This window comes from Nycticebus coucang, chromosome 3, assembly GCF_027406575.1.
Source record: "Nycticebus coucang isolate mNycCou1 chromosome 3, mNycCou1.pri, whole genome shotgun sequence".
In the NCBI taxonomy this organism is placed as follows: Eukaryota; Metazoa; Chordata; class Mammalia; order Primates; family Lorisidae; genus Nycticebus; species Nycticebus coucang.
Window position 1 is genome coordinate 133541626 of NC_069782.1, and position 27315 is coordinate 133568940.

Genomic DNA, 27315 nt, shown 5'->3' on the forward strand with positions numbered 1-27315 from the left:
CTATAATCTAAGAATAAAGAACAGGGTTTTACACCTGTTAAATTGTTCTTATTTTTTGATTTAGCTGGAGACAGGGGAGAATCATCCCAGATCACCAGTTCGCAGCCCCTCCTAGGGCACCCCTACTTGAGCTACACCACGTGGTTAAGGGCACGAGTAGGCAGGAGAATTTGGTTTGGGGGAATATCTTTGTCTTTGTGAAAACTATGAAAATCTTCCCTGCTACATCATATAATAATAAAAATAATAACAGCTAATGTTGAATGCTTATTAGGTAACAGACACATGATAAGCATTCAATGCTTCTCATCCAATGTCTGTATTAAACCTTTCCAAACCACATGATGTATTGGTACTATTAGCTCCAAATTGCAGATAGAACATTAGGACATAGAAAGTTGGCATTTGCGCAAGGTCACCTAGCTAGTAAATGCTGAAGAGGACATTCAAATCCAGCTAGAGTCGGAAAGACCATTCTTGAGATAAAACATCACGTGGTTCTCTCTCTCTCTCTCTCTCTCTCTCTTTCTCTCTGTAGGGCGCCGTGACGTCATAGTTCACAGAAACCCCAAACTCTTGGGCTCAAGCGAGCCTCTTACCTCAGCCTCTGGGGTAGCTGGGACTACAGCTGCCCACCACTATGCCCAGCTAATTTTTCTATTTTTAGAAAGTAGAGATGGCGTCTTGCTCTTGCTCAGGCTGATCTCCAACTCCTGGGCTGAAGCAGTCCACCGCCTCAGTCTCCCAACTCCCAACCTCAAGCAATCCACCTGCTTCAGCCTCCCACGGTGCTAGGATTGTAAGCGTGAGCTACCCAGCCAGGCCTGCATGATTTCTTTTTATTCAACAAGTCTCTGGTTTTATCCACCTTTTTGACCACACCACTATTATGCCTGAGATTTAACAGAAAATGTTCCTTTTCCAAATTCAATCTGTTTTGTTTGATTTTACAAATACTTGACTTTTGTTGATTTCAGGATCCTAAAAATTTGCTTTTGCTTTTTCAAATGTTATATCCAAATGTTAAAAATAATTTTTTTGGGGGGGTCCTCAGATTGTAAAGGAAAATAGGAATATGATAGCAGAATCAAGTACTTAAAAAGAAAGTCTCCTTTGAACTCACTTTAACTCAGGGGAGGATGAAGTCCCTCCCCTGACAGCTTTAGTAGTCTGTCTCCAAGACATCTTCATTAGAATTGCCTATGATCTTCACTTTCTTAAAACAAGTCCCTAATATAGGCATATTTAAGATAGACCCTTTCGCCCCACTTATCCAACTCTTTGAACTTGGTGAACAATAACAGAACACCCAGTAAAATAATGTCTCATGTAAATTAGGCTTATGAAATATTAAAAGGAAATATTAAATCCTCCAGTTTTCTGCCACTATGAGACGTGGCATGACAAAAACTTTTTGAAACATTGCCAAATGCAAATACTAGTCTCTTCACAAAATGTACTCATATAAAGGAATTATTTCTTTGATGGCATTCTTTTCCTAGAAGGCTTAAGTCATTAATCACCCATGACCAAAGATCCCCACATTTTCAAAACAGATCCAATTATATTTCAGGTGGCTGGAAACCGATTCCAGTAGATTTAATATGGCCTTATTACAATTTGTTTTGTGTTTGAGTGAGTTAATATAATAGAGGTGTGAACATGAAATAAAAACGTAGAAGGAAACTTTGCAAAGAGGATTTCGAACACATACTTATTGAGTCTTAAAGGGATATAAGGATAAGCTTAACAGTCATAATTAAATCTTTCTAGGGGAAATAATGTTTGTGGGTAAGATTAAAAACCACAATACTGAAATGTAGCCTGCAGCATTCAACCCATTCAATTGGCATTAAACTGCTAATTGGTGAAGTAAGTATTGTGAATTGAATTTTAATTCTAATGTGCTTGACAAAGCTAAATTGCAGTGCATTTCATCTTTATGGATACAAAACTGGAATGCATTATGCTATTAAAAATGTATTCTTATTCACTAGCATTTGTCATTAATTTTGAAGTATCCTGAGCTCTTAGTATACTAATGATGTTCTGTACCATTTGATTCAATGCAACATGCCCATCAAGTGGGTACAATTAGTGTTCTCATTTTGCAGGTAATGAAAGTGAAAGTCAAAAAATGCTTGCTAGTTTGCCTAAATGCCAAAGCCACATCTCAAAATCAGGGCTCTCTGGGACTTGGGAGACAGTGGGAGCTCCAGGGCCTGTTCTGAGAATCTTGACACTATATTGATTCCCTTCAGAGGAAAAACAGTTTTCCATCCTTCTATCATTGCTTCCCTAACTACACTAAATTGACTTGTATTGCAGAACTTGACTTCCCACATACAAGTATACTTTTAATAAACAACATTTCCAACTCTCAGAGTTGGTTTCCTTTAAAGGGTGCGAGTGAGGAGAAAAAACAAGCACAAAACAAATTGTAATAAGGCCATATTAAATCTACTCCAAATTGGTTTCCAGCCACCTGAAATATAATCGGATCTGTTATGAAAATGTGGGGATCTTTGGTCATGGATGATTAATGACTTAGGCCTTCTAGGAAAAGAATGCCATCAAAGAAAAATACATCCTGTATGTACATCCTGATAGAAATACATCCTGTTTGGGCACAGTAGAAAGGTGGGTCCATGAATCTTCAAATTTACAAATGGAATTCCTAGTTTGCCTATTGCTAATTGAGTCATTGTAATATAGGCTAGAGATGGGCACAACATGGCCATCTGGCTAAATCCAGTCAATACTGGTTTTTGTACAGCCTGAGAATTAAGCATGGTTTTACACTTTTAAATGGTTAAGAAATGTCAAAATACAAAATACAGTGTATGTGTGACTGTGAATATATACATAATTTATATATGTATGTATATATCTATATCTTGATCTATGGCTGTTTTTGTACAACTGGGATAGGGTTGAGTAGTTGAGACCAGATGGCCTGAAAAGCCTAATATATTTACTGTCTGGAAAAAAGTTTGCCAACCCTTGAGTCCATTGCATTTGGTACAGATTAAGATACTGCTTGAGAGTGTTGCCAGGAGTCAAACTTCCAGGGTTCCTAATCCTCTTTCTTCTACTTAGTAGTTCTGAGGCTTTTGACAAGTGCCTAACCTTGCTAATCTCTGTTTATTCATTTTTTAAAATGGGATAATAATACAACATTCATAGGTTTATTTTAAGGATCAAATGGGGTAATACACAGAAGGCACCAAATACATGCTAGTAATAAGTTATTCTGATTCTGAGTTTTACATTCCTCTTTGGGCCTTCCTTTTGATATATTTCTCTCAACTCCTTGAAATCTGCTTTCTTTATGTGAGAGATACATTTTTCTGCCCAGAAATATTCTACTTATCTACCCAGAGCTTTAATCTAACATGGTCTCTTTCTTCTATTTTACCATCTAAGTTTGTCCTTCTTGATCAAAATTAGCTTCCAAGTAGTAATTATTCTATCACTTTATTTCCTCAAATGAAAAGTTGTCAGCGTACTAAGTCAAGAACAAATGTGCCTTTTCCAACACCAGATTTCTTGCTGACATACATGTGTTCTCTATTCAGAGAACATTTCTTTAAGCATTTTTGCCATTCTTCAATTCTCATAAAATGATAACACATGCCATATTACTTTCTAAGCTCACCTCACATGAAATCACTGAATTACTTTGCAAAAAATGGAGTTGAGTCACTATTATGAAGATTTTCAAAGATTCTTATTCAGTAGCAAAAAGTTAGTACTGTTAACCAAGAGATTCTGAATAGGTTGGAACTCAAAAGGCCAAAAGATGCCCATTCATAAGGTATACAATTAGGTTCTGGCATTTTAATGAAAGATATTTATATTCAACTAACATTTGTTGAGCAGCCATTCTGTGCCGTCTCATTTCCTGGAGTTATATGTCCATACTGTTATCAGCTTTAGAAGCCAAGATATAGAGTCAGGCTTTGGGCTTTTAAAGTTCTTCAACCCTACTAGCCAGTCACTTTGGGCCAATAATTTCATTTTTCTGAGACTATTTTCTATTTTGTAAAATAGGAGTAAAATACTAGCTGCCTGACTAATATGTTATGGGAAGCAACAAACAAATTTAGTCAGTGTGAGAGAGACACATAAAAAAGACTTTTCTTTCCTTCATTACCTGTCAATTCCATAGAATACATTTGTACCTAATTTCCACTTCAGCCCAATCCTGGAAAATTAAAGGAATTATTTTTCCATCTGCTGAAATTCAAGATCTCAGCTTATGAGGTCAAAGCCAACGCCAGCTACCTCCTTTATCTCTTATAGATGGAAGATCTATGCAAGTGGCCTCTGTATTTCTGGACTGTTGGCAATATGTGCTGCAGTCAGAAAGAGTCTCCTCAGAAATTTATTCTGGAGGTGGGGGTAGGGAGAGTTCACAAATTGTTCTTTGCTACTACCTGTCTTATTTTTATTCAGTACCAGTTTTTCAGGGCTTGGGTAAAAGCTCACATGTAGGGCCAAATCTAGAGTGAGGCCAGTGAGGTGTCTAGGGTGCAAAAATTTAAGGAGGCACCCTCTTTTAGGGGCCTGCAACCCGAATAACTTTTTCTTTCCTATCTGTAACATTGTTAAAGTCTGGAGCTTTCTTTTTTAAGCTGTACGTTTTAATATATACAAGATGTGGCCACCTGTTTTAGTGATGCAAGAGGGAGGACTCAGAATGGGAAAGAAAAAGTCATTTTTCTTTTCTTTTTTTTTTTTTTTGTTTGTAGAGACTGAGTCTCACTGTACCGCCCTCGGGTAGAGTGCCGTGGTGTCACACGGCTCACAGCAACCTCTACTCTTGGGCTTACGCGATTCTCTTGCCTCAGTCTCCCCAGCAGCTGGGACTACAGGCGCCCGCCACAACGCCCGGCTATTTTTTTGTTGCAGTTTGGCCGGGGCTGGGTTTGAACCCGCCACCCTCGGCATATGGGGCTGGCGCCCTACTCACTGAGCCACAGGCTTCTCGTCAATTTTATTAAACTCCCTTGAAATCCGAGGGAGTTGGGGTTTAAATGTCCATTCTTCACAGATTCGTAGGGGTGGGGTGCGGGAAGCCCCGCCCACACGTCTAAAGCAAGGGGTACCATTCCGATTTATTTTTGGTTTTTTAATTTGTTTTTTCTCGCAGGCCTCTACTCTTAGGCTTCTGAGTGTGGGGCGATGTCTCCCTAGGCTAAATCACACCAGCGTCTGTCCCAGATCTTTCCCCCTCTGCTCCGCCACAGCCCTTTATTCAAATAGATGTTGAATTCGGGGCAGGCGGAGCGCGCCGGCGTGCGGCGGTCCCCGGAGGCTGCCTGCTAACGCGTGGGGAGACGCCTGGAGGCCATGGCTGGGGATGCGAGCAAGGCGTTGGGGAAAGGTGAGTCCTCGACGGGGATCCCTGGGCTGGGGCGCTGCGTGACGGGGGATGTGGGCCCTGAAGAAGTGGCCGTCCGGCCTCGGCTCGCAGGCCCACGGGCCGGGAAGGTCTTGGAGGGCTCCCTGCGCCAAAGCCCAGTGGCAAGTGGGCTCTCTGGGACTTGGCAGACGGTGGGAGCGCACTTCCCTCCCGGGAAGCGAGTGATCCCCTCTCCCCAGTGGTAAGCAGCTTCTCCTTCCGCCCCGCTCCCCGCCCTGCAGGAAGCTGCCCCCCAGGGCCGGTCCCCGAGGGCCTGATCCGCGTCTACAGCATGAGGTTCTGCCCCTTTTCGCACAGGACTCGCCTTATCCTCAGGGCCAAAGGCATCAGGTGAGAAGCGGGAGCCAAGCTGACCCTGAGCAAGCCTGGCCCTGGAGAGGGGACATATTTAAAATCTGGGACGTTCACCTCAGATTTCAGAAAGGGCTCCCTGTGCTTTTCTTCGGAGGCAAAGATAGTACATGTTTAGTAAAGGAAGAGTTTTTCTTAAGGGCAAAACTCTTTTCGGAGCCATGTCTGCACGTGACACTTTCAGGCTACCAGAGAGCAAACTGAATGACAGGCTGGTGAACTGCATCCCTCTAGGAAGAAGACAGCCAGAGCTACAGAGGGCTCTGCTGCCTGCTCCGTGGAATGTAGCCTCCCACCTGCAGCCCAGGTCAACGCTGTCCTTTCTCTTCCTTTTTCTTTTTTTGAGACAGAGTCTCACTTTGTCCCCCTGGGTAGAGTGCTGTGGCATCATAACTCACAGCAACCTCAAATTCCTGGGCTCAAGCCATCCTCTTGCCTCAGCCTCCCAAGTAGCTGGGACTACAGGCGCTGCCCACAACATCTATTTTTAGAGATGAGTCTTGCTCTTGCTCTGGCTGATCTTGAACTCCCACGCTCAAGTCATCTGCTGGCCTCAGCCTCCCAGAGTGCTAGGATTACAGGCGCCTGTTCTTTCTTTATTGTACTAACTGCATCCAACATTTTATTTGTTCATCTTTCCCACCTCTAGCCCCTCAACACTCCCTCCCCACCCGCGCCCACACACACATTCTGACCTCCACTTAAATATGAGTTTTTGAGGGTAAGGACTCTGTCTCTTTTATTCATGGCCTAGAAGACAGTCCGCACATAGTGAGGACTCAAAAAATAGTTGTTGAATGAACAAACAATCATTCCAAGCAATGAAATAGAAGAAATGGCCATGAAGAAGCATCTGGAAGGTTCTTCATATCTTTCCGGAAGGAATTGTAGAAGGCTAGTTTCTGCGGGTCTGGATTTGGAAGGTCAGCAACTTTGCTAGGATGTGGATCCTGAAGCGGCTGGCATCCAAGCTGAAGCTGAGAATGTCACTGCAGGCTTCTGACTCTCATCTGGAAGAGTCCATCATTAGGGGTGACTTCGGAGTCCAGTCTGATGTCAGAGAAATTCAAATAGAGAGATGTTTTAAATAAAATTATGTAATTCTACCTTGTTAAGTGTATATAAGGCACATATTTCCAGGTTCTTCCCTTTTGTTCCAATCAAACTGGCCCTAAGGTTACTTGTTTTTGAGAAAAATAACAGTAACTGGATATTTTGCCCATCTGGTGACAGTCAGCTGAGGAACTGATGTAGACATTTTTTTAGGGCAGGATTTCTTAACTTTCGCATTACTGACATCTTGGACCAGATAATTCTTTCCTGTGGCAGAGCCATGGGTGCTGTCCTGCGCATTGCTGGATACTTAGCAGTATCTCTGTCCCTACCTGTTAGATAGCCAGAAAATTCCACCACCACTCCTAGTTGTCACAACCAAAAAACATCTCCAGACCAATTGCCATATGTCCTTTGTGGAGGGAGCCAAGAAACACTTCTGGATGACATCACTTCTTTAGTTTTTCTTTTTTTTTTTTTTGTAGAGACAGAGTCTCACTTTATCATCCTAGGTAGAGTGCCATGGCATCACAGCTCACAGCAACCTCTAACTCCTGGGCTTAGGCAATTCTCTTGCCTCTGCCTCCCAAGTAGCTGGGACTATAGGCGCCCGCCACAACGCCCGGCTATTTTGTTGTTGTTGTTGCAGTTTGGCAGGGGCTGGGATTGAACCCACCACCCTCGGTATATGGGGCCGGCGCCCTACTCACTGAGCCACAGACACTGCCCACTTCTTTAGGTTTTAAGACAATTTTCTACACTGAGCAAAGAATGTTCCTGTTTGTTTCCTTTAACCTTTTTAAATACCCATGTGCATGCATCTGGTAACTTTACAGTTATCTATTAACAATATTATTTCCAGAACTTCTAATAATAATGGTTAAGAAGAATAAAAAAGTTATGACATGCTATGTATTAGACACTACCCTGAACACTTTATATATATTCATTTATTTGATCATTACAATGATGGTAGGAGATAGCTACAATTCTTAGCCCCCCTTTTACAATTAAGGATATTCACTGAACACAGAGAGGTTAGTGATTTGGCTAAGGTCCCACACTAGACACTCTGATTTCAGAACATGTGCTCTTAACTGTTAACATTTACCATGTTCAGGCGGTGCCTGTGGCTCAAGGAGTAGGGCGCCGGTCCCATATGCCGGAGGTGGTGGGTTCAAACCCAGCCCTGGCCAAAAATCACAAAAAAAAAACCCAAAAAACATTTACCATGTTCTTTTGGTTGCTCTTCATACCAGATGCCAAATGTATATTTTCAAACTTTAAAATATACTAAATTCCCTAATGCCCGCCTGGTTCTGATCTTGGCTCTGACCTCAGCTTTGCTACCTGAGTGGGAGGTTCAACCTCCTGGAGCCTGATTTCCTATGAGGTAAACCTACCTCATGGGGAGTCAGGGGGAATAACTGAGATAGACCTAGCGGTGGTCTGGTACATTTTATTGCAGGAATGAAGATGATGATGCTTCATATTTTATACAAAGCATAAACTTTAAAAAACTAAATGCACAATTTAACTTTATAAATTGTTTTTGCTTTAAAGAAGAGCATCTGCCTGCACTCACCTCTCATTTTTGTTTGGTCTCGTTTTCTTTCTGCTTTTAAGACATGAAATCATCAACATTAACCTGAGAAACAAGCCTGAATGGTACTATACAAAACACCCTTTTGGCAGAATTCCTGTCCTGGAGAACAGTAGATGTCAACTAATCTATGAATCTGTTGTTGCTTGTGAGTACCTGGATGACGCTTATCCTGGAAGGAAGCTCTTTCCATGTGACCCTTATGAACGAGCTCGCCAAAAGATGTTATTGGAGCTATTCTGTAAGGTATATTCAATTTTACAAGCCACTTAGACTCCATTTTACTTGTATGTCTTTCCCAAATAGCAGCCCACTTTAAAATGTAATTGTTTTGTTTTAGTACCACATGAGTCTCAGGAGGATAACTAGCATGAAATTAGGGTAAGATGTGACCACTGCTATTATTATTATTTTTTTTTTTTGAGGTTACAGACAGGGTCTCCCTTTGTTGCCCAGGCAGGAGCATAGTGGTAGAATCACCACTCACTGCAGCCTCCAACTCCCAGGCTCAAGTGATCCTCCTGGCTGAGCCGCCTGTGTAGCTAGGACTACAGGTGCCTGCTAGCACACCTGGCTAATTAAAAAAAATTTTTTTGTAGAGACAAGGTTTCACTATATTGCTCAGGCTGGTCTTGAACTCCTGGCCTCAAGCAATCCTCCTGCCTCAGGCTCCCAAAATGCTGGGATTACAAGTGTGAGCCACTATGCCCAGTATTGGCTACTGACATTAAAAGTTAAAGGCTTAACCGCTAGAGTGTTTTTCCATTTCAACAAGTAGTTTCAGGGGGTATGATTATGACATGTCAAATGACAGTGTAACTTGAAATAGGAACATTGAAAGAACTGAAAACTGGGTGGCACCTGTGGCTCAGTGGGTAGAGCACCAGCCCATATACCGAAGGGTGATGGGTTCAAGCCCGGCCCCAGCCAAACTGCAACCAAAAAATAGCCAGGCGTTATGGTGGGTGCCTGTAGTCCCAGCTACTCGGGAGGCTGAGGCAAGAGAATCCCCTAAGCCCAGGAGTTGGAGGTTGCTGTGAGCTGTGTGAGGCCATGGCACTCTACTGAGGGCAATAAAGTGAGACTCTGTTTCTACAAAAAGAAAAGAAAAGAAAAAAAGAAAGAACTGAAAACCAGTGATCCTTTACCCAAAATATTTCTCAGGCTTCAGGTAAAAATTATTGGGGTGTGAAGATTATGCATGGAAGGCAGTTGCCTTTTACGGGGGCAAAAGTGCTGTCCAGGAAATGTGAAGAATAGAGAAAAGAGGACAGCTGGTGACAATGGGAGAAAAAGGGATGGAGAAATTTTAAGATAGATCCCTTTGAAAAGAAGTCCAGGGGTGGCGCCTGTGGCTCAGTGAGCAGGGCGCCAGGCCCCATATGCCGAGGGTGGCGGGTTCAAACCCAGCCCCGGCCAAACTGCAACAACAACAACAAAAAATAGCCGGGTGTTGTGGCGGGCGCCTATAGTCCCAGCTACTCGGGAGGCTGAGGCAGGAGAATTGCCTAAGCCCAGGAGTTGGAGGTTGCTATGAGCTGTGTGATGCCACGACACTCTACCGAGGGCAATAAAGTGAAACTCTGTCTCTACAAAAAAAAAAAAAAGAAAGAAAAGAAGTCCAAATAACTCTATATTAATAGCTGACATACACTGAGCACTTACGATGTGCCAAGCCTTGTCCTAACTACTTTGTAGAGGCTAACTCATTTAATCCTAGGAGTGCCCTTTGAGATGGGTACTGTTATTGTATCCATTTTTCAGATGAGAACACTGAGGCTTAGAGAGGTTGTGTCCACCTAAGAATGTACACCATTGGACCAGCTGATCAAGTAAAGAGCACTGGAGAAGCCCTATTAAAGCACCTTCTTTTATCAGGGTACTGTGGGAAGTAGATTCTTGGAACCACTGATAAAATCTAGCACCCCTCACAGGGAGCTGGAGAGTCTGTATGTGGGTGTTGGCCTGTTACAGTTGAATTACAAAGCTACTCTGCATTTTTAGGCAGAGCTGGAACATGAAGTTCCTACAGACTTCTCCACTGAGAATCTGTGTCCTCTGATTAGGTCCCGCAATTGACCAAGGAGTGTCTGGTAGCCTTGAGATATGGGAGAGATTGCACTAATCTGAAGGTAGCCCTGCGTCAGGAATTCTGCAACCTGGAAGAGGTACAAAAAGGGGCCCCTCCCCTGGTCAGATGCAATGGAGGAAGCCATCTGGGGTTGCTGAACTGGTCTTGCTGACACCTGCTTTCACAGGCTTATTCGTTCTGCCAGACTTTGATAAGTTCATCTAGTCATCTGATGTTAACTTGTGTATGTTTGTCCTCCACTAACTTGCTCTGGAATTATTCTGGAAAATCTGGCACAGAGTGGGGGAAGACATGCAGTAAATTGCTTCCTTTTCTGGAGTCACCACATTCCCTAATTACCTCTTCAGGGTTTCTGTTGCTTCTGCCAAGGAGGCCAAGGTCTGAATGGATTAGGAACTGTGTTTGGCTACCTAACTACTGTAAATTTGTATATAATGGTTTATTCTCCCACATTAAAGGGCCAGAAGGAGACAGTTCAAGGGTATTTTGATGGCTTCATCATGAAGTTACCAGGGACGGAGGCCCTTTCTCTCTATTGGCTCTGTCATTCTCAGTACAAATCTTTCATTCTCCAAAGGCCAAGATAGATTCTGGAACTGCAGCCATGATGTCCAAGTTCTAGGCTCCGCAAAGGAGAGCAGAAAGGAAACAAAAGGCTAACAGCTATGTCCCTTTAAAGAGCTTTCCCCCAAATCCTACTCAATGACTGTTTACATTTCATTGGCCAGTACTATCTGCAGGGGAAGCTAATGTAGTCTTCTAGCTGGGACAGCCTGGATTAAATCAGGGGTCTATAATTAAGGAAGAAAGGGAAAGTGGGTAGGAGCAATCTCTGCCAGTAGGTTCTTTATTAACCTGGCAGGAATGGAGTTATGTACCACTTGTCTTTAGAACAATCTGGAAGGAGGTTCTTTGACTTCCTTTGTCTTTGTACTAGAAATTGATAAATTCCTCTGTGGATGAGTTGTTTCTGTTGGCACCAACAGCATGCTGTTTTTACCCACTTAGGGGAAGACTGGTTATTAATACTCTTCCATTTGACCTTTGTCAAGTGAAGACAGATTAAATTTATATTTCCAGCTACCTCACTCAAATTTGTACAGTTACATATTTATGGATGATGAATAGTCGTATGTAAGAAATGTAAACCCTTTATCCTGAGGCCATAGACCATGAGCTTGACCCTGAGGAGGAAGTATGACATGCTCGAAAGATTCTTGGATCCAAGGCTTGCCCTTTATTGGATTCCAGAACTGTGGGCAAGGTCTGGACCTCTCTGGGCCTTAGTTTCCCCATGTGTAAAGCAAGGGAGTGTTTTGAAATATGTGCTCCTCATAGCCTCCAGGGCCTCCAGGGGGACCGTCTAGAAAGGGAAGGCCTGGTGGATGGTTCTAGTACCTACTTCACCCAGATCAGCACCGCTTTTAACCACCATATTTAACATGACATCTCCTAAGCTAGAATTTGAAGGAAGGAGGAGAACTAACTGAGCATGTCTACTAATATGCCAATTTAGTTGTAACTACCCTTCTTCCACATTAGGGAACTGGTTATCCCTGACTCAGGGTGGTTAGTTGAGTATTTTAGTGCTGTTGTTAGTTTGGTAACTTCATTGTTTGATTCAAATGGCTGCTTTCTATTAATAATATTTGCTATATTTTTAAAAATAGCTTTCTGTTATACCCTCCTGTGATGTAAACAATAGAATAATTATTCTTATTATTTAAAAATAAATTTTATGCTTCTCTAATTATAAAGTAATATATATTTATTGGAGAGAATTTAGAAAGTACAGACAAAAATAGAAACTCAGAAAAACAAGTCCATAATCCCACTACCCAGAACTATTATTATTATTTATTTTTTCTTTTTTTGAGACTGAGTCTCAAGCTGTTGCTCTGGGTAGAGTGCTCTGGCGTCATAGCTCATAGCAACGTCCAACTCTTGGGCTCAAGCGATCCTCTTGCCTCAGTTTTTCTATTTTTAATAGAGAATGGGGTTTTGCTGTTTGCTCAGGCTGGTGTTGAACCCATGAGCTCAAGCTATCCACCTGCCTTGACCTCCCTAAGTGCTAGGATTACAGATATGAGCCACCACGCCTGGCCTATTATTATTATTTTTTTTATTTTTTTATTTTTTGAGACAGAGTCTTACTTTTTCACCCCGAGTAGAGTGTTATGTTGTAGCTCACGGCAACCTCAAACTCTTGGGCTCAAGTGATCCTCTTGCCTCAGTTTTTCTTTTTCTTTTCTTTCTTTTTTTTTTTTTTAGTGGAGATGGGGTTTCACTCTTGCCCAGGCTAGTCTCCATCTCCTAGGCTCAAATGATCCGCCTATCTTGGCCTCCCAGAGTGCTCGGATTACAGGTGTGAGCCACCACCGTGCCTTGTTTATTATAATTATTTGGAGACTTTTTTTAGTTTTTTGTTTTCTGTCACTTTCTACTTTGCATTTATTTATGAGACAGAGTCTCAAGCTGTTGCCCTGAGTGCTGTAAAATCACAGCTCACAGCAACCTCAAACTCTTGGGCTTAAGTCTCCCAAGTAGTTGGGACTACAGGCACCTGCCACAACGCCTGGCTATTTTTTCGTTGCAGTTGTCATTGTTGTTTTAGCTGGCCTGGGCAGGTTGGAACCTGCCAGCCTGGGTGTATGTGGCCAGTGCCCTATCCACGGAGCTACAGGCACTGCCCATGCTTTGCATATTTTTATGTAGCTGAAATCATGCTGTATTGGAATTTGGTTACCACTATGATGTAAAGATTTTCTTCTGATGTAAAGTTTCTAAACTTTATAAATGCTTATTTATATGTGTAATATAAGAGTATTAATTAGAGCAACAGCATTATTTGTGATGATGAAAAATTAGGAACCTTATTTTCCATTAGATGGGGAGTGGTTAAATAAATTACATTCATGCTGTGAAATTCTGTGGAGCAATTGAAACTGAGTGAGGTAGAGGTATAGGTACTGAAATACAAAGGTTGCCTAGAAATATTTAAGCGAATTACGTAGTAATACAGATGGTATAATCCTATTTTAGCAGAAGAAAACAAAACTTAACTGAAGTATCTGGAGAGTTACATATCCTATTGTAAACTAAAATAAAATCTTAAGGTTCCCCCCACCGACTGACTGAATGGATCCCCTCTTGGCCAAGGGGATTCCTGAAAACTGAGTTGCTAAGCAAGGGAAGGTACATCATATGCGGCTCATTATGCCCCCTTCCCTGCAGCGGTTCTCAACCTGTGGGTCGAGACCCCTTTGTAACTACAAAAATACATTGCAGCATTAGGAAGGTTGAGAACCACTGCCTTAGAGACATCTGTTGTAACTCATTAATACGCCTAAGGCTTTGCAAGACTAACCTGCAGGTCCTCAATCAAATAACAAATCCTTTGAGTCTGGGTATAGGGCAGATGGCTTGTTTCCAATTGACAGACCTTTATCTTAACCCAAGCATTCCTTTTCACTGACTCATGGTCTTTTAGACAAAGCCTAACTCTTTCAGCCAATTGTCAACTAAAGAATCCCTAAGCCTGCCTATGACATGTAAAAACTCTGCTTTAAGATGCCCTGCCCTTTCAGGCCAAAGCAATGTATGCTTTCTATGTATTGATTTATGACCTTACCTGTAATTCCTGTTTCCCTGAAATGTATAAAACCAAACTGTTGCAGGAAGACTAGGCCCAACAGAGAGAAAGAGCACCCACACACCATGTTTATAAGAGGAAGGGCTTTATTCACCAGCTGTAAGCCTATAGCATAGAATTCCAAATGGCCGTGATCCCTGACTGGCTTGGTCTTTCCCTTTTCATCGATAGTCAAAAAGTTCCACCCCACAGGTACCCTTCTCATTGGCCAGTTTGAATCAAGCAGGAGATGCTATTCCAGCCCCTACAGAACTACAGGATTTCACAGAACTTGGAAATTTCCAAGTTCCAGGAAGTTAAGTTTACAAATTCCTAAGAGCTGAGTCACCATGGAGAGGACCCTGCAGGTGTATCCTTGTGGTCTCCTTGAGAAGATGTGTTCTCTTAGACCTCAACCTTCTTGGGTATCCTTTCTCAACACTATAAGCTAACCACAGACAGTCCACTTGTTCAAGGCTTCTTGGACCCTGTCAAGGCTTACTGGGCATGGGTCTGGGCCATGGTCCTCAAATTTGGCTCAGAATAAACCTCTTTAATTATTTTATAGAGTTTGGCTTCTTTTCCTTTGACACAACTCCACTGCGGCTCTTACTGGGAAGGGGATTGATTACAATTGGGGTGGGGAAGAAAAGTGGTTAAGGGTAGGGAAGGAGGAGAGAAGGTCTTTGCATTTTACATTTTTGTGTGTGTTTGAAATTTTTTTAAATAATGAGAATGTATTTCTCTATTTAATATGTGATCTTTTTAGGCTCGGCGACTATAGCTCAGCGGCTAGGGCACTGGCCACATACACTGGGACTAGTGGGTTCAAACCCAGCCGGGGCCTGCTAAACAACAACTAAACCAACAACAAGAACAAAAGAAATAGCCGGGTATTGTGGTGGGCACCTATAGTCCCAGCCACTTGGGAGGCTAAGGCAAGAGAATCGCTTAAGCCCAAGAGTCTGAGGTTGCTGTGAGCTGTGACACCATAGCACTCTACCAAGGGCAACATAGTAAGACTCTGTCTCAAAAAAAAAAAAAAGTGATTTTTTTTTTAAATAGAGAAAAATCACAGGAAAAGACCCAAACAAAAAGGAGAATTTCAGACCAATCTCACTCATGAACATAGACACAAAAATTCTCAACAAAATCCTAGCCAATAGATTACAGCTTATCATCAAAAAAGTCATTCATCATGATCAAGTAGGCTTCATCCCAGGGATGCAAGGCTGGTTTAACATACGCAAGTCTATAAACGTTATCTACCATATTAACAGAGGCAAAAATAAAGATCACATGATCCTCTCAATAGATGCAGAAAAAGCATTTGATAAAATCCAGCATCCTTTTCTAATTAGAACACTGAAGAGTATAGGTGTAGGTGGCACATTTCTAAAACTGATTGAAGCTATCTATGACAAACCCACAGCTAATATTTTACTGAATGGAGTAAAACTGAAAGCTTTTCCTCTTAGAACTGGAACCAGACAAGGTTGTCCTCTGTCACCTTTACTATTCAACATAGTGCTGGAAGTTCTAGCCAATACAATTAGGCAAGACAAGGAAATAAAGGGAATCCAAATGGGAGCAGAGGAGGTCAAACTCTCCCTCTTTGCTGACGACATGATCTTATACTTAGAGAACCCCAAAGACTCAACCACAAGATTCCTAGAAGTCATCAAAAAATACAGTAATGTTTCAGGATATAAAATCAATGTCCACAAGTCAGTAGCCTTTGTGTACACCAAACAGTCAAGATGAGAAGCTAATTAAGGACACAACTCCCTTCACCATAGTCTCAAAGAAAATGAAATACCTAGGAATATACCTAACGAAGGAGGTGAAGGACCTCTATAAAGAAAACTATGAAATCCTCAGAAAGGAAATAGCAGAGGATATTAACAAATGGAAGAATATACCATGCTCATGGATGGGAAGAATCAACATTGTTAAAATGTCTATACTTCCCAAAGCAATCTACCTATTCAATGCCATTCCTATCAAAATACCAACATCGTACTTTCAAGATTTGGAAAAAATGATTCTGCGTTTTGTATGGAACTGGAAAAAACCCCATATAGCTAAGGCAGTTCTCTGTAACAAAAATAAAGCTGGGGGCATCAGCATACCAGATTTTAGTCTGTACTACAAAGCCATAGTGCTCAAGACAGCATGGTACTGGCACAAAAACAGAGACATAGACACTTGGAATCGAATTGAAAACCAAGAAATGAAACTAACATCTTACAACCACCTAATCTTTGATAAACCAAACAAGAACATACCTTGGGGGAAAGACTCCCTATTCAATAAATGGTGTTGGGAGAACTGGATGTCTACATGTAAAAGACTGAAACTGGACCCACACCTTTCCCCACTCACAAAAATTGATTCAAGATGGATAAGGGACTTAAACTTAAGGTATAAAACAATAAAAATCCTCCAAGAAAGCATAGGAAAAACACTGGAAGATATTGGCCTGGGGAAAGACTTCATGAAGAAGACTGCCAAGGCAATTGCAACAACAACAAAAATAAACAAATGGGACTTCATTAAACTGAAAAGCTTCTGTACAGCTAAGGAGACAATAACCAAAGCAAAGAGACAACCTACACAATGGGAAAGGATATTTGCATATTTTCAATCAGACAAAAGCTTGATAACTAGGATCTATAGAGAACTCAAATTAATCCACATGAAAAAAGCCAACAATCCCTTATATCGATGGGCAAGAGACATGAATAGAACTTTCTCTAAAGACGACAGACGAATGGCTAACAAACACATGAAAAAATGTTCATCATCTCTATATATTAGAGAAATGCAAATCAAAACAACCCTGAGATATCATCTAACCCCAGTGAGAATGGCCCACATCACAAAATCTCAAAACTGCAGATGCTGGCGTGGATGTGGAGAGAAGGGAACACTTTTACACTGCTGGTGGGACTGCAAACTAGTACAACCTTTCTGGAAGGAAGTATGGAGAAATCTGAAAGCACTCAAGCTAGACGTCCCATTTGATCCTGTAATCCCATTACTGGGCATCTGTCCCGACCTGCAGGACAGCAACGGGGGGGGGGGGGGGGGGGGGAGGGGCGCGCGCATGAACCACCTAAAGGAGAAAAACAAACAAGGGGGCGAGAAAGGGAGACAAGACAGTTTTCTGATCAAGTCTCCAACTTTATTGAAAAAACTTGTACCTTATAAGCATTACGGGGAAGGTGGGTGGGTCTTGTTGGGAGGTTCAGAGGAGTTGTTAACTGGGGATTGGCTAGAGTAAGTAAGATGGGGCATAAGGTGATTGGTTGGCTAGTTGCCAGGTAAAGTTACTGGGAAAAGGTAAAACTGTTTTTTACTTAAAAAGGAAGTAAGGCCGAGCTGTACCTTATATGGCTTCCGACAGGCATCTACCCAGAAGGAAAGAAATCCTTTTATCATAAGGACACTTGTACTAGACTGTTTATTGCAGCTCAATTTACAATCGCCAAAATGTGGAAACAGCCTAAATGCCCACCAACCCAGGAATGGATTAACAAGCTGTGGTATATGTACACCATGGAATACTATTCAGCCATTAAAAAAAATGGAGACTTTACATCCTTCGTATTAACCTGGATGGACGTGGAAGACATTATTCTTAGTAAAGCATCACGAGAATGGAGAAGCATGAATCCTATGTACTCAATTTTGATATGAGGACAATTAATGACAATTATGGTTATGGGGGGGAAACAGAAAGAGGGAAGGAGGGAGGTGGGTGGGGCCTTCGTGTGTGTCACACTTTATGGGGGCAAGACATGATTGCAAGAGGGACTTTACCTAACAATTGCAATCAGTGTAACCTGGCTTATTGTACCCTCAATGAATCCCCAACAATAAAAAAAAAAAAAATAGAGAAAAATCACTTTTTTAATGTCTGCAAAATTTGCCATGTTTATAAATCATAAAGTTATTTATCCACCACACTAATTAGGGGTGTTTGGATAGTTTTGTCAACAGAAAAGAAGCCCAACTCTGTGAAATAATTTAAAGAGGTTTATCCTGAGCCGTGTTTGAGGACCATGGGCCAGAGCCATGCCCAAGAAGCCTTGTGCAAGTGGACTCACTGTGGTTGGGTTACAGTTTGGTTTTATACATTTTAGGGAGGCAGGAATTATACACGAAGTTGAAAATCAACACATGAAGATTGTACATTGGTTTGACCCCAAAAGGTGGGACATCTCACAGGGGAGGGGGGAGGCAGTGAGGGATCTTATAGACTTAATTACAGTGGGGGACTTAAAGACTCTTTGATTTGTAATGTTAAAGAAATAAAGCTTTGGGGCATTGTCTATGGCTCAGTGGGTAAGGCGCTGGCCCTATATACCGAGGGTGGCAGGTTCAAACCCGGCCCCGGCCAAACTGCAACAACAACAAAATAGCCTGGCATTGTGGTGCGTGCCTATAGTCCCAGCTACTCAGGAGGCTGAGGCAAGAGAATCCCCTAAGCCCAGGAGTTGGAGGTTGCTGTGAGCTGTGACGTCACAGCACTCTACCAAGGGAAATAAAGTAAGACTGTCTCTACAAAAAAAAAAAAAAAAGAAAGAAAGAAATGAAGCTTTGTCTAAACTTGGCTTAGAATGTTTTAAGTTAAGACAAGGAAATCTGTTAACCAGAGACCAGCTACCCGCCACACATACCACCCCACTCAAGTGATTGGTTATGTAAATTGAGAAGCTGCAGGTGTGATGTAAGCTTTTCTTGCATATCCTTAGGCCTGTTAATGAATTATAAATGATACGTCCTAGAGGGGATAGAGGGGCCCAACGATGAGGTAAATCCCCTTCTCATTGCCAGCAACTCAGTTTTAGGATATTTCTAGGGACCCCTTAGCTGAGAGGGTCCGTTCAGTCAGGTAGGGGTGGCTTCATATTTTATTATAGTTCACAGTTTCCAGTCCTTTCCATTATGAATGATGTTGCAGGGAAAAGCAGCTTCTTTGCATGAAAAACATTTTCTCTATGTTGGAGTATGTCCTTAGGCTGGGTCTTAGGATTGGAATTACCGGATCAACGGGTATGAACACTTTGGAGGCTTGGGCTGTACCTACTAAACTGCTTGCTGAAAAACCTTGTGCTGTTTACCCTCACCAGCAGTATAAGAAAATGCCCTTCGAGCGTGGGGGTTACACACCGGACACAATGATAAGAGGGAATTTACCTAACAAACGCAGTCAGTATAACCTAATTCTTTGTACCTTGAATGAATTCTCAAACAATAAAAAAAAAAAAAAGAAATCTCTCAACAAATTAGATAACAGAGAAAATGTACCTCAAATAATAAAGTCCATGTAAGTTGCTAAGGAAAAATAAAAGAGAAAATGCTGTTTGCATATCTCCTTTTCACTGTTCAGAGATTTCATTCAAAAAGATATTTGCATGTTTTAGAGATAAAACAGTGGTTTCTCATTGTTGATTTAATACATATTTCTTTGATTGTTAGTGAAGGGGAAGGTTTTCCCCAAAGTACATCATCTCTTTATGTTTGGTCTTGTGAAAATTGTTCTGGGGCTTTGCCCATCTGCCTATCAAGGTCTTATTGATTTGCCTTCTTGATTTGTACAAGTTCCCTTTAAAGAGAAAGGATATTGGCTATTGTAAAAACACATTTTTGTTTTCTTTTGTTTTAACTTTTAATTTAGCTTATCTTTTTGGTACACATAGAAGTACAGCATTTAGAATATCACGCTGTGAGCCTTTCCTGTTGTGATTTCTTCCACTGCCCCTATGCTAAGGAAGTCCTTTCTTGAAAGACTTGATTAATACTCCTTTATATTTTCATCTGCTATTCATCACTTCATAGATACTTGCCTGGTCAAACATTACTAGCTTTTTCCTCTACTATCTTACAAATATATTTTGAACAAAAGAATTAAGTTCATTTAAAAAAAATTTTCGGCACAGAATTCTCAAAGTGGGAATTCTGCACCTTTTTTTTTTTTTGAGACTGAGTCTCACTATGTCGCTCTTGGTAGAGTGCCATGGTGTCACAGCTTACAGCAACCTCAAATTCTTGGGCTCAGCCATTCTCTTGCCTCAGCCTCCCAAGTACTTGGGACTACAGGCGCCCGCCACAAAGCCTGGCTATTTTTTGTTATTGTTGTTGCAGTTGTCATTGTTGTTTAGCTGGCCCTGGCCGGTTGAACCGCCAGCCTCGGTGTATGTGGCTGGCGGCCTACCCACGGAGGGCAATGTCTGTATTCTGCATCTTCCTGAGAGAATCTAGGTGGCCTCCCATGCCAGCACGCTCTGGATGAAAGAGCTTATCCTCAGGATTGGCAGCCATAGTCTTCAAATTCAGCACAGAATGAACTCTTTAAATTATTTCAAACAATTTAAAAGGCAGGAGAGGCATGTCCTGCTGCAGACCCTACTTCTAAGGTCTTAAATATACCCTAGATTTGTTCTACGTCTAGGTTTTGTTTTAGAAGGAATTAGTTCATCTCATTAGCTCACCTTCAGCTGTGTCAGCGTAGCAGGGACCTGAAATTGGGAATCTTGAGAACCTCCACTTATCTTTTATGAACTCGAAAATTATTTCTGCCCCGGAGTTGAGTCCTTTTCTGCTGCTTCTGGAAAACAGCCCATCTTGTTGATGTGATATACTGGCAGGTGGCTTTACACTTTTTTTTGATGGGGAGGGGTTCCTGACAGGCGGGACATTCTGCTTTTTAAGAACCATTTTTTTTTTAAGAAAAAGGGCGGCGCCTGTGGCTCAAAGGAGTAGGGCACCGGCCCTCTATGACAGAGATCCCGGGTTCAAACCCAGCACAGGCCAAAAAAAAGAGAGAGAGAGAAGAAAAATGCTCCTCCTCCTGGGGCAAGTCCAGCAGCTCCTGCCGAGAGCTGCCACACTGTTTTAGTATTGGAAGCCAGGGATTTCTTGGCAATAGTAAGAAAGAGATGGTGAAGGGCAGACGGCCGCTTAAAGTTTTGAAGCTCAGTTATTGAGACTGAACCCCAGAGTCTGTCCAAGACCTTAGATGAGCGCTTTTTTAATGCTCGGTTTGGAGGAGTCTGGGACTAGCTTCTCTTTATGATTTTGCCTCTCTCGCAAAAATCTTACAGATTCGGTTTTCCTCTTATCGAACCTCCGGGGTGGCCAACTGCGGCCAGTGCTCCTCGGGACTGCCGCCACCAGGGGGCGCCCTGCGCACTTCGCCCTTCTCCCGGCTCTCCACATCCTGCCTCAAAAGGCTGACTTTCGCCTTTCGTCCCCCTGGCGGCGCCCGAGAGGCCCTCGCGGAAGGCGCGGGGTCTTCCCACGTTCAGGAAGTGGAAGTAGGGCCCCTCCCTCTTCGTTGGCGCTGCTTGCTTGTTACCCCTCACCGTGTCCCTACTCCTATTTTATCAGTGAATTCAAGAACAAAAAATTTCAAAATAGATTTTTCTGATATTTCAGAACATCCAACAGTTTTCCTGCAAAATAGTAGGATTCCAAGGGGAAAGTAATTTTAACACTTCTGGATGGTACTGCGTTTGCATTAGAATGGAACGCTTCTATGGAGGGTCCTAAAGATGTCGGCAAACCCCATTATCGAGTAAGCCTGAATTAAAGATGTGTCAATGCTTTCAGAAAAATCTGAGGGCTAAAGGTAGAGCCTCAGCTCCCTCCCCTGGCTGTTTGTGGAAGCCTTCCAGAGGATCCCTGGGGCCTTGAAGAATAAAATAAAAAACACCTTCTCAACAGGCTGTTTTGCTTTGCTTGATAACAAGATTCTGAAAATGACGGATTTTGTTGTGAAGAAAGCTTTCAACATTAAGATGGCCAATAAAGTTATATGTGACAAAGAACTTTATGTTGAGTTCTGTAAAATGACATTGGACATTAACATAACCACTGCTAAGTGGTGGAAGTCTAAAAGCAACTTCTTATTTCATTTCCGATGCTAAAACACTTAGGAAAGATGAGACATTAGAAGTTCACACTGTGTGGCTCTACCCTAAGATGTTTTCAGAGGAGTTCTTTGACTGTAAATGTAAGGGTCTTAGTTTAAATGGAGAGAGCAGAAAGGAACTGGTAGTAAAATTTGCTGAAGACCTGGTTATCAGTGGACAGAGGAGGGAATTCTCATAAACTCCTTCACCCAGATGGTGTTGGTGTGTGGCACCTGGCTGCCAGGAGCTCCTGATGCAGAGAGTCAGACTGAGGAGGCAGCATTTCTCACAGAGAAGCTCAGAGCTGAACCAATCCTTGGCGGTAGAGAAGTAAAACTTTCAGAGTTTGCTGGTTCCAAGCTTTTTGCTGGTACTTACATTTAAAGGACAAGCAAGGCATTCGCGGGAGACTTGGGGAAGCTTCTGTGATTAGTGTCACAAATATGTATTTGGTGATGAATGACCATGAAGTTTCTGGGAGAAAATTATTTGTGTCTAGTTGTGGGACTAACCAGAGAGAGAGTCTCTTGACCCTTGTGGGACTGGCTTTCCTTCTCTGTAAAATGGGGGGATCCCCGTGCTTCCACATGAGAGACAACAAGAATCAGCCCACCAACAAGCTTTCTTCTCTACTTCAGCTACCAGGAAACACATCAGTCAAATTCAAAGCTTTATTGAAGGAACTCTGAAGAACCCATGACTTGATATCTTGATACCATTTTCCTTCCTGGTTTTGACCTTCTGTTCCAGCTTTTGTTTTCCCTGGATCTTAGTATGTTATTATTTGTCATATTAATATGTTGTTGAACGTGTTTTTTTTTTTTTACAGTGTACTTCAAATTCTTTGTGTAGTGAGTGTTGTATAAATAAATTGTAAATGGAGGAGGTCACACAATATGAGTTTCAAGGGCCCTTACAGTACTGAAGTTCTGGTATTCCAAGGAAAAGTAATTGTCTGTGTCTAAAAGGTACCAGGTTCACATAGAGGGTACCTGCTATTGAGGGTCCTAAAGACTTTAGTAAACCTCCAAGGAAGCCTGGCCAGGATGTTCTCCTACATCACTGGGAGGCATCTTTAACAGAGTCAGCACTCTGTCCTAGTTTATGGGAAACTAGCTTTTCCATTGGGATTTTAAGACTTTCCCTGTATGAAATTGGTGGAGAAATACCTGTCTGGGGCAGGGCCGGATCTGCAGCTGTGTCAAGAACTCTTGAGTAGTTTTAATGTGGATGGTCTCAAGTCACACTTGGCTCTAAGAAAACGTGAGGGAATGTGCATGTGTGAGGGGAGGAATGGAGAAGGATGGTTGATCTGTTTCATCCATGAGCTCATCTTGGCTTTTACTGTGCATGATCATGTCACTCCTCACCATAACCTCTGAGGCGCTTACTGACAGGTGCACCATTTTGCAGATGAGAAAACTGAGGTGTGGAGAGGAGGTATGCAGCCCTGGGTTCCATATTGAGGGAGAGGTAAGGCCCGGCACAGGCCCAGGCTTGTTAGATCCAGAGCTCACTTTCTAACCTCCACCTCTGGTCCACCCCTCAGTTGAGTCAGCATGCTGGTTGGACATATGAGGAAGGAAGTCTGAGTGTCCCCTGGCTGCTGGTACCATCCCTGCTCTGGGATTCAAATTTTCAGCTTGATTCTGGTCCTCTTGTCCTCTGTTACTCAGCAGAGCCTAAATATTTTGAGATGGAAACACCAGCATACCTTACTTCCACAGTCACCTGGGCCCAGCAATCTCGACTACAGATATAGGGAAGTATTTAGTTGATTATGAGCTACTTAGGTCAAAGTAAGTCATTTGCTTGATTTAATTGGGTAATTGGCACCATACTTTTCTCTTTGAGAAGGCCTGAACCAACAATAACTTTTGCTAAGTGCTTTTGCTTTTTTAAATTTACAAGTGCCTTTTTAAAGGGCTGTCTTTTGTTACCTATCTGTTGAAAATGTAAGTGTTTTCTTTACATTTTGTCTATCTGGGTTGAATTGATTCGTCCCATTTGGGAATGAGAAATTTTCTTTTAATATAAAAAGTTGATCATGTTGAGTGATGAACAAGTGTGAAGTCTGAAGAGTTCAAATGAAAAAAAGAAAGTATGATGGAAAAACAAAGTTGGGATTTGAGGGAGCCCATTAAATAGCTCTGCTCTTTTCTGCCCTAGTTTTGAACTGATTGAGAAATAAGGAAAAAGAATAAGACATATGGAGATGACAGTATCCCTTTTCATAGAGTGGATCCTGGAGAATGGGGGTGACAACTGCAGTAAGTGGGGTTCTAACACTGGCTTTCAGCATCAGGCCTCCCCTCTCCAGGGCTGAGCCCACCTACGGAAAGCCAGTATCTGAGGAGCAGCCACAGGCTAAGAGGGAAGGGCTGGGCTATCTCTGCCTACATTGTTCCCAATTTTTCCAATCAGACCGGTCACACAGGTGCTATCACCCCAGCAGTGGAGGGGGCTGAGTGTGGCCGGGGGCATGACCCTAAAGGAAGTGCAAGAATCCTCAGGAAAAGGGAATAAGCATTCTCCTAACAAATAGGAGAATTGAAGCCTAGTTCCCTCTGTTCAGGACTTAATTTGATATTAGTGTCTCTAAAGATGTCAGCAGATATGTAAATTAACTTGCTTTTATTTACTCCGTTCACATTTTAGATTCTTGACTACCAGAACACTTCCTTCTTTGGTGGAGACTGTATCTCCATGATCGATTACCTCCTCTGGCCCTGGTTTGAGCGTCTGGATGTGTATGGGATTGCAGAGTAAGACATTTGACCTTGTGTTGTAAGTTCCTGGAGTCACACTGAGTAACAGTGGTTGCAGTGGCCTGTGCAGTGGTCTGTCCCCTTATGCACATGTCTCAGCATGTCTGTGAAACAAATCAGGTTTCTAAAAGCACAGTATGTACTTCCCGGTTCAAAATGCATCTGTGCTTTTCTACCACTAACTGCAGAACCACATTGTTCCCATATTTTGAAAGATAAGAACCTGAGTCCAGATGCCCAAATGCCTCCTGTGGAGCTTCAGAGCCTGCTGTCCTTGCCAGCCAGCCATACGTGCACAGGCCAGTGCTGACAGCAGGTGGAGAGCCCCAGGCATGTGCGCTGATGCCTGGTCAGCAGCTCCCAGTGGCAACCCTGCTCAGCCCGATGGGTCACTGGGTAGATAGACCTTAGTTAGCCACATCTTATTTCCCTGAGGAATCGTGTACAAGATAGGAATACTCTTTGAAAAAAAAAAAGATTTTAAAAGTAATATATACTTGACGTTAAGACACACAAAGAAACAAAATGGCAGCCACAAACCATGGAAATGTAAAGAAGAAGTTAAAGCAGAAAAAAATAGCTGGGCAGGGTCCTGGGAAGAGCATGTGCTCTGTTCCCTGAAAGCTCAGGAGAGAAGCTGGACATGTGCTGGTACCTTAATCTCAGGCACCAAATTGGTCCTACTGAAGCAGAACCGTGTCTGCACCTCATGATACACGGGCTTACTCTACCCCAGAGTCATCTTGAGCACATCCCATGTTAGTCCTCTCTGAAGGAAGATCAGATATGACACATTTGGATATTTTAAACTCTCCATCAAACATAAAAATAACAAAAACCTGTCTCCTCTGAAGACAGAGCATTGAAGCACAGGTTAGCAAACTCCCCTGCTAGTCCTGTACTTTGCATTCCCCACCTTTATTCGCTGGAGCATGTTGTTACATACCCTAGACCTAAATTCCGTAGTTCTGTTCTTTTCTGCCCTAGTTTTGAACAGATTGATCCACCTTTCAAAGGGCCCCATCAGCTCCATTATTTCAAGGTTTAAAAAGTATCTTGGAAGTTCCTTGTCTTTCTTTTTCTCCCCCTCCCCCTTGAATACAGTCTGATAATGACCCAAGAATGCTTGTTTCGGAGGGTTCCCCTTCATTGATGGGGACCAATGAAGCATAGATGCCTTATTTCCCCAGAGCCATCAGTCCACCAGTATTTGACCCTATTACAAGCAGCAGCAAATTCTACACATTCAGCCATCCCCAGATAAGATTTTCCTGCAATAAAGAATCATGTTCACTTGGTAATAGGTTGACTATTTCCTAAATAAACCCATCTCTCCTATCTTGTAAATGTAAAAAGCAGTACCCGTCCCTTTCCTGACACCTTCTGAAAACGTGACATGCTGACACTTCTTTCCTGTCTTGCAGTTGTGTGAGCCACACCCCAGCCCTGCGGCTCTGGATAGCGGCCATGAAGCAGGACCCCGTGGTGTGTGCTCTTCTCCTAGAAAAAAGTGTCTTCCAGGGCTACTTGAGTCTCTATTTTCAGAACAACCCTTGTGCCTTTGACTTTGGGCTGTGCTGAGCCCACAGTCCCCAACCTCCCCTTCCTCATGCAGAATTCCCAAGCTTGTCATGACTCTGCCGCAGGGATTGTCTTGGGAATCAATCTGTCTCTGTTCCTTTTCTTTGAGGTTCCCAATAAAAATGAAAACAGACAGTATGTTCTTTCTCATATTCATGTCTCTGACTCCTCTAGCAAGGAGCTTCTAACGATCCTCCAGAGCAGTGATTTTCAGCTGCTGTGCTGAGGCACGCTGGTCTGCTGCGAGAGGATCTTAGTGTGCTTCATACATGTTTAAAGATCATTCATTAAATTATTTTTGAAAGAAGTTCAAAACACAGTAAGTATATTCATTTCTTTACTCTTCTTTTTGATCAACATAATTTAAGTGTGCCATGGAAGTTTAACTCTAGGTTCAAGTGTGCTGAGAGAGAAAAAAAGGTTGGAAAACACTGCTCTGGAGTGACTTGTCAGTGTCCGAGCACAGCTTGGGAGGCTGTGTGCCTTCCGGCTCCTTGGCCTTCAGCCCAACTTGACCTCCAGATTCTGGTGCTGAGGTGCAGGGTCCTCCCCTGAATGACGTTTGTCAGTGAAGATGGGCACCTTGCAAAAGCCTCCCTGGTGAGAGGAGAGCTTGAGAAGAGGGAAGGGAGAGGAAAACATTCTAAATCTGAATACCTTCCATTTGGCGAGTGAACGCCCTTATCCACGTGGGTGTGCGTAAGTATCATTTTCTCCCACACTTTGGCCAGGGGCCTGGCAGACACCGAGGGTCTTGTGACTGGAAAGAATTCCAAAGCAGGAAATGAAACACCTGTTTATCACCCTGGGCTAACTACGTCAGAATTTCACTGGTGCTGTCAGGGCTCAGGATGTCTCACAAAATGTTCTATAGCAGGCATCCTGC

At 42.6% G+C, this 27315-nt stretch overlaps 1 protein-coding gene across 7 annotated transcripts in view; it reads left to right on the plus strand.

The window, feature by feature from the left end:
- Positions 1-26561, plus strand: part of LOC128580807 (glutathione S-transferase omega-2) — a 28118-nt gene extending 1557 nt beyond the window's left edge. Inside the window, exons 2-9 of one of the 7 annotated variants that reach the window (XM_053583174.1) lie at positions 539-2640; positions 5253-5389; positions 5650-5758; positions 8459-8681; positions 10502-10603; positions 23494-23553; positions 24739-24845; positions 26273-26561. In XM_053583174.1, the coding sequence (XP_053439149.1) occupies positions 5356-5389; positions 5650-5758; positions 8459-8681; positions 10502-10603; positions 23494-23553; positions 24739-24845; positions 26273-26429 (792 nt within the window). In that variant the 5' untranslated portion in view covers positions 539-2640; positions 5253-5355 and the 3' untranslated portion in view covers positions 26430-26561. Of the gene's footprint in view, positions 1-538; positions 2641-5252; positions 5390-5649; positions 5759-8458; positions 8682-10501; positions 10604-23493; positions 23554-24738; positions 24868-26272 lie in introns of all 7 variants that reach the window. The other 6 variants (XM_053583173.1, XM_053583172.1, XM_053583176.1 and 3 more) reach the window with 6 other exon arrangements.
- Positions 26562-27315: the final 754 nt, after the last annotated feature.